The sequence below is a fragment of the Octopus bimaculoides genome, chromosome 5, assembly GCF_001194135.2.
Source record: "Octopus bimaculoides isolate UCB-OBI-ISO-001 chromosome 5, ASM119413v2, whole genome shotgun sequence".
NCBI classification, from domain to species: domain Eukaryota; kingdom Metazoa; phylum Mollusca; class Cephalopoda; order Octopoda; family Octopodidae; genus Octopus; species Octopus bimaculoides.
In genome coordinates, this window is record NC_068985.1 from 103,372,430 (window position 1) to 103,380,609 (window position 8,180).

Consider the following 8,180-nt stretch of genomic DNA (forward strand, 5'->3'; position numbering starts at 1 on the left):
ACACACACACATACACACACATGGGAGGGATAATACAGAACTCACTACTGCGAACAGAATTTTGAATCTTTTGTTTGTGGGCAGAAAAGAAAGATTCAACTTTCCTCAGATTATTCAAAATAAGAACATTATTTCAAATATCTGTGTAAAATTAAATAAAATTATTTGAATGATGATGATGATGATGATGATAATAATAAAATAATGAGAATTTTGATGATGATGATGATGATGATAATCATAATAATAAAAATAATATTAATAATGGATATGGTATATAAAATAATAATTACTTTAGTCACAAGATGATCCTTTCTTAGAGATGTGAGTATAGTTGCTTGAATGAATATTAGTATATTATTAATACTTATTGATTTCCAGAGGAAGGATAGCTAAAGTCAAAGATTCTTTTGAGATATAAATCTTGAATAAAATGCAGTAAGATATTTAATTCAGCACTTTATTCTTTCTACCAAAATATCACTCTCAATTAGTTTAATAATAGCAATAATGATTATAATAATGATATATTGATTTCAAATTTTGGCACTGGGCCAGCAGTTTTTAAGAGGATGGAGAAGTCAATTTTGACTGGCACTTATTTTATTGACACCAGTATGGAAAGCAAAGTTGACCTTGGTGGAATTTGAACTCGGCATAATAATAATAATAATAATAATAATAATAATAATAATAATAATAATAATAATAATAATCCCTTCTACTATAGGCACAAGGCCTGAAATTTTGGGGGAAGGAATAGTCAATTACATCGACCCCAGTACTCAACTGGCACTTATTTTATTGACCCTGAAAGGATGAAAAGCAAAGTCGATCTGAGCGGAATTTGAACTCAGAACATAAAGACAGACAAAATGCCATGAAGAATTTCGCTCGGCATGCTAACAATTCTGCCAGCATGCCACCATAATAATAATAATAGTATGCAATAGCAAGTAGTGGCTCTCATCGCTTCTTATCTTAACTGTTTGGAAGTGTTAACATGTACATGTTTTGTCTTGATATAAAAGATGCATTACAGCAAATATTCTGCTCAATATTGCAGGTTTGCTTGTCAATTGTTTGACATTAACCAGTTGAGCATGTCCCCTAATGGTTGATGATATATGCATCTCTGATCATGAGTAGGAGTAGTGGGGGAGCATCATAGACATGTGTTGAGACAGATTCTTTAGGGTTTGAATAATTCACCCTTGGAAACACGGGTGTTTTGTTCATCATCTTTAATCCTTATTCAAGGACCTTTTGAGAAGAATGGGCTATTCAACCTGAAGAAAATTGTATGTGGACTCCACCTGCAAGGCCATGCACTGTTTATCTTGATATGAAGTCATCATGTCACACTTATGTTTGAGATGCATGTGTCCTTATCAGATGGGTAGTCATGATGGATATATTGGACTTTATATATTTGTACCCCAGCATCACTTTGATGGTGTGTGCTGCTCTCTCACTCGATGGTAATAATAATAATAATGGTTTTATTATTATCAACATAGGCACAGAGCACAAATGTGAGAAAATATAATCAAACCCAGTGCTTCACTGCAGGAAATATTAATTACAAAGTCAACCCTTGTAGGATATAAGCCCAAAGTTTTGCCCACTAAAATATATTATGGCATTTTTGATTTGTTCTCAACCACTTTCTAACAGCACCTGTAGTAGTAGTAGTAGTAGTAGTAGTAGTAGTAGTAGTAGTAGTAGTAAGCAATAATAAAAGTTTATAAAATAAGGATAAGGTTAGCAACAAATTTGAAAGACATGCCATTCCCTAGATTACATATATTGTTTGCAGCAATGATGTGAACTCACAACTCAAATGTCCGTAGTATTGTTAATAACTTACTTAGCCATTGTATTGTTTGATATAAACAAAATAAATGATAACAATGAAAAAAATTAAAATGCGCCCTTTTAAAGCCTAGCCAGGCTCATGGGCCTGGTTTCCCGGTTTCAATGGTGTATGTGTTCCCCTGCTGGACGGGACGCCAGTCCATCGCAGTGTTACTCATTTTTGCCAGCTGAGTGGACTGGAGCAACATGAAACGAAATGTTTTGCTCAAGAACACAATGCGTCGCCCGGTCCAGGAATCGAAACTACAATCTTACGATCATGATGCTGACACCCTAACCACTAAGCCACACGCCTCCACAAATGATAACAATAATGGTTTCAAATTTTGGTAGAGGGCCAGCAGTTTTTGAGGGGTGGGAGAAGTTAATTACATTGATTCTAGTATTTAACTATTACTTATTTTCTTGATACCAAAAAGATGAAAGCTAAAGTTGATGTCAGTAGAATTTGAGCCCTGAATGAAAAGACACATTGCTACTAAGCATTTTGTCCAGCTTGCCAACAGTTCTGCCAGCTTGCCATCCTTAAATGGCCGGTGATTTGGGGGAAGTTGTCAGTTAATTACCTCAACCCCAGTAGTTGAGTGGTACTTCATTTTATTGACCTTGAATGGATGAATGGCAAAACTTACCCTGGTATTTGAACTCAGTAATATAAAGAGCTGGAAGAAATACCATAAGTCATTTTGTCCAGCACCCTAATTATTCTGCCAGTCCACCACCCTGAGTAGTAGTAGTAGTAATAGTAGTAGTAGTAGTAGTAGTAGTGGTAGTTGTAGTAGTAGTAGTAGTAGTAGTAGTAATGCTTTCTTCTGATTTAGGTACAAGCTACATATTTTTGAGAAGGGAGTCTATAATCAAATTATGGTATAGTATTGGCTGGTAGTTATTTTATCAGTTCTCAAAATATATAAGGCAAAGTTGATCTTGGCAAGATTCCAGCTCAGAACATAAAGGGACATAACCAGATATACACTAGGCCTTTTGTCTAATGCTTGATCATTTTTCCTATGTACCATCTTCGTCTTCATAAAAATAACGGTTTCTTTATCGTAGGTTCAAAAGGAAAAGTGTACAATCAGCTGAATTTGCTGTAACATGTTTCTGTTACTGACCATATGAATCAGACAAAACAAAGTAAAATTATTTCTGGGAAGGTTTCAATTTAGAATATAGAGCAATAAGACTAAACACTGGTTCTCAAATTCACCCTTTTAGAATAGCAGTGCAGTAGGGTGAATCATCTTTAACATCTCTCTAGTATTTATTGCATTGACATTGAAGACATGAAAACAAAGGTGATCCTAATACAATTTAATCTCATATTAATGAAGTAGTAAATTTCATACAGTCTAATGTTTAAATGTCTCACCATTTCAATAATAATAATAACAATAATGATAATAATAATAATAATAATAATAATAATAATAATAATAATAATAATAATGATAATAATAATCACTTATAAATTTTAACTCTTCAGTGATTTTGAGTTGTATTTACTATCATTTCATTAACTACACCTTTTCCATATTTATGAATTTTCATTTTTTTTTTCTGCCACTATTATGGAAAATATTTTATTTGATTTCATTTTTCATGTTTAGTTACAAGTTTAAAATGCTAGACTATTCACCATTTGGTCATAAATTAAAACTTTGCTACAACCATTGTGTTGACCGTTCTAATGAAGTCATTATTTTCTCTCAGTTTACCTGGTTATAAATCTGTTTCATGGTTAAATGTAAGAAATGCATTCAGATGTACGAAAATGTTTCAGCAATATGTAAATATCTGAATTTGCAAAACTTCTCTTCGTCATACTAGAAGTGAAAAAGTAAAGTTGGGTATAAAACATCAAAATGAGAAGAAAAATTTCAAACTTTTTACCAGACTATCTACCTCTATTTCTAGTATGGATATAGTATTTTCTTTTCTTGCAAATATGGGGGTTTGCATATTGGTGGAACAATTATTTTTACAGCTGAAAGACTTTTCTACTCCCCAATCAAACAGAAGTAGGATTGAATCTTATTTGTTCATCTGTCCACAAAGCAAAATTGTGTGCCTTGCTCAGGAGAACATCACTATAGTTGTATTGGTAAGATTTGAACTCAGAACCAGTCCAGCACATTAAACTAAAGCATTAAAAAAACATTGTGATTTTTGTGGATATTTTTGTTTAACTCCAGCTTTTTTTTCCATCATTTATAAATAATTTTGTATTTATCCCTATTTATTTTTAGTTTTGCCTGCCATGCCATTTTGTTTCATCATTTTAGTTATTTCCTTGGCTTCATTTTTTTTTTCAATACTTTCCCATCTGCTTCTTTACTGAAAAAAAAGAAGCAACAGCTTTGTAAATTGATAAATTTAATTTTCCCCCAAATTCATGTATGTTTGTATTTGTGTGATTTCTTGTTCATTATTTAACTCATAGTTATCTTTGTTTTATTATTTTTGTTTTGTCATCAGATGCATTTTCTATATATGTATGTGTATAAATATGTATGTATGTTTTCATATATGCATATTGATATATATTTGTTCATATGTATATGTTTACATGTAAATGTTTATATATTTTTGTGTGATATATATATATATATATATATATATATATATATATATATACTCTGTGTATATCTTAATGTTATGAGTGTTTAGCATCTATTTTTGTGTGTATGTATATACATTATATATACATACACATACACACACATGCACACACACACGTGTGTGTGTGTGTGTGTGTATTCGTATATAATATGAATGAATAAATTTGCTTTGCTATAAAATGTCTCAACGATGTATGTAAACATATGTACATACATACATACACACATACATACATGTATGCTTGTGTTTGTTTGTATGTATGTGTGTATATATATAGTGTGTGTGTGTTTAAATGTGTTTATGCACATGTATATATACATGTGTGTGTGTATGTATATATATATATATATATATATATATATATATATATATATATGTTTATATATTTATATATATATATATATGGTGGGGTGAACGAAATAGATATATTTTCTTCAGTCTTAACTCATTGTCTCTAATTTGTCACTTTCTTTTTTTCCCCCCTCTATTACTCTCGTTTCTATAAAGGTTATCATAGTGATCTGCCGACCAGTTTACCAACAAAACCTAATGGAGCAACATATATTCCACCAGTAGTAAGACCCATTGGTAAGTAAGTTCTTTATGTATGAAATGCACTACTGTGCTTAACTGAGTGGTAAATTCTCCATTGTGGTACTTGAGTTCAATCCAAATTATGCAGAGTTTGTTTTACTAACCACTTGTAAATGATTGCACCTTTGGTATTCAAGAAAGAGAATATTATTATAAAAAAATCCATTACAGAGTTTATTTACATTGTGCACCCCTTAAGATCTCTAGAAGTATAGTATTGCAAGCTAGTAAAACACACATCAGTACATATGCTTCCTAAAGTTGTGGACTGAAATACTGATAGTTATGGGCATTAGGGTTATAATACTGTTGTCCAATTTGGCAGGTGCTTCTGTTCTTCCTCTCTTTGATCAAGTTCAAGAGTGAGTTTCTAATATTGTTGGTCCCTTTCTGTCAGTTAAACCCTTCTCTTATTACAGTGCATCTTTATCTCTCTTCTATAAACACATCTATGTTCATTGTTCTGCTCAATTTTCACTTGTTCCTGCGTTTAAGATTAGTAATCAAGTGGCTTGTCTTCTAATTCTTCTATTTTTAAAGCTGTTATCCTTTTTTGTAAAATGAGTTTTCACTCTTGTAGTTTATTTCTCCAAACATCTTCTTGTTTCCCTAATAGATATAATGTTAATTCTTTTAAGTTTTGTTTTGATCATTTTATTGTTCTTAAGGTAACATCTCTTTTTATTTTTTTAACTTTTCTTTTGTAACTTTCAGCAAAGTAGTTACTTAAGGTCTCTTTTATTGCTGGTTGCTTGTAGGAATTAGTTCATTGGATAAAACCCAGGACTTGACTGGTACTTTATTTTTATTGACCTTTGGTACTTTATCATAGCAGCCAGCATGGAAAGTGGACATTAAACGATGATGATGATGAAAGGCAAAGTTGACCTCAGCTGTATTTGAGTGACACTTCCAGTAAATATGAAATCATCAGCCAGATTTGATCTCAGAACTTAAAAGGGTCACAACTAAATACTACAAGAATTTTGGATTACCCTAATTATGTCAATCCAAAGTTGTGGAGTCTTTTGTTAGCTTGCATTGTTGGACTGAAGTCCTTTCAATGACTACGTGAGTGAATATGAATGCCATGAGTAGTATTTTTCAATGCAGTGGTCAACTTCAAATTCCACTTTCACCTCCGTGAAAATGTATATGTCCATGCATTTTCAGAAGTAAGATAGCTGCCTAAATAAGTTATTATACTGTAGGAATTTCAAAACATTTTTCAGGCCCTCACTTATCTCTTTATATAACACAGAAAATGGAACTTGATGAGCAGATCTTTGAACCTTCCTTTGAAATATACTTGGGAAAATACCTCACTTTGTACTCTTCATCTCCAAGATACCAGATAATTTTGATTCAGTGGAATATCTGTTTGTGTGTATTTCAGATTTATGCAATTGTTAAATCAATTGATGAAATGTATATATATATATATGTGTGTGTGTGTGTGTGTAATTAATATAATGCCATTCATTTTTTTGTTTTCTTTTAGGTCCAAGACCAAAGGCTCCTTTGAATGTTACTATTAAGGTACACCGTGGGGCCGTCAATGTTACTTGGTTTGCCCCCCAGAACTCCAACGTTTCTATTTTCTACTACGTTGTTGAATACTGTAACGATACAGTGTGGCATCGAGTTGACGAGGTGGTTCTCACACCAAAATCCTGGTATTTGATGCGGGATTTAAAACCGGGAACCTACAAATTTAGAGTGTTTTCCTTCAGTCTCCTATCGTACAGTCAACCACAAGAATCAGAAAAGGTTGTCGTACCTGAAGGTATGTACTCAAAATATCAAAACACCTTCTACATCTTTACTCATCTTACTATTTATCTCCCCACTTACAACTATGACTGTCTTCGCTCTATCAGCTAATCTTGTATTTTAAAATTATCAAACACAATTACAACTAGTATTTCTATCACTAAAGAGTCTTACAGATGACTTTATACCTGTAGTTATATAAATATTTGACACAATAGAAGCCATGTCTTTATATTACATGTGATTTTATTCTTCAGTTTATAACATATTTACTCTTGTGGTAGTATGAACATTGTTGCTTGACAGATGATGTTATTGTCTTAATTAACAATAGCTATTATTGTGTTCCTTCTAGTAGATGTATTCTCATTATAAATGGCATATTATTACAGATGTTATGTTTTTGCTTTATAGATGTTACCAAATTACTCATAACAATATCTCTCATATGTAATAATAGACATGGCTTATACTAAATTTCATGACGTTGATTATTGAAATATCCAATGTTCTTTAAGTAGATATGTTTTTTTATGTTATAATTGACTTTCTCAGTTTAATCACAGCAATATCCGACTTCTGCTGTCTTACTGGAAGCAGCATATATATTGCAGATGACTTGATTATATTATTATCACAGCTCTGTTGAATACCATAGATGTAGATATGTTTTCATATTAATACATCATTGACACCTTAAACTTTGGGATCATCTGACATTATAATTGAAAACATCTCTTTATATTTGCAGATGACTTTCATCAGTCTTCTTAATCTCAACTGACATAATGTTTGTATGCATATCATTGGTTTTAAGAGATTTTAGCCCCAGTATTTGTTACATTAAATAAATCAAAAGGAAAATGAAGAACCCTAAATATATTATGAGCCATGTATAAAGGCTTGACAATGATCGTTTTTTATGTATATTCATTTCAATATTTTCTAATGTTCTTTTTTTTTCTCCTGAGAAACATTTTGAAATAATTTTTTATATATTACTGCTCTTATCACATTAAGATTATTTTCATATTTCAGTCAGCTGCTTGGAGTTTTTCAATGAAATATTATTTCAGAATTAAAATATATATATTTTTTTTTTAATTCTTTTTTACAGAGTATTTCTTCAATTAATATTTTTGTTAAGCACACACATTATACAAATATAGACAGATTTTAGTTAGCATTGTTCCTGGCCATGTCTAAACTTAAAGCACCACCTGATTACATACCTTTTTATGTGTGTACAATTACATACACACACATACTCGTATATATATATATATATATATATATATATATATATATATATA

At 31.3% G+C, this 8,180-nt stretch overlaps 1 protein-coding gene across 6 annotated transcripts in view; it reads left to right on the top strand.

Moving 5' to 3' along the window:
* LOC106876426 (uncharacterized) overlaps positions 1-8,180 on the top strand; it is a 1,308,965-nt gene that overhangs the window by 1,252,325 nt on the left and 48,460 nt on the right. For all 6 annotated transcript variants that reach the window (XM_052967877.1, XM_052967880.1, XM_052967881.1 and 3 more), the window contains 2 exons: positions 5,008-5,088; positions 6,596-6,880. In XM_052967877.1, the coding sequence (XP_052823837.1) occupies positions 5,008-5,088; positions 6,596-6,880 (366 nt within the window). The remainder of the gene's footprint in view (positions 1-5,007; positions 5,089-6,595; positions 6,881-8,180) is intronic.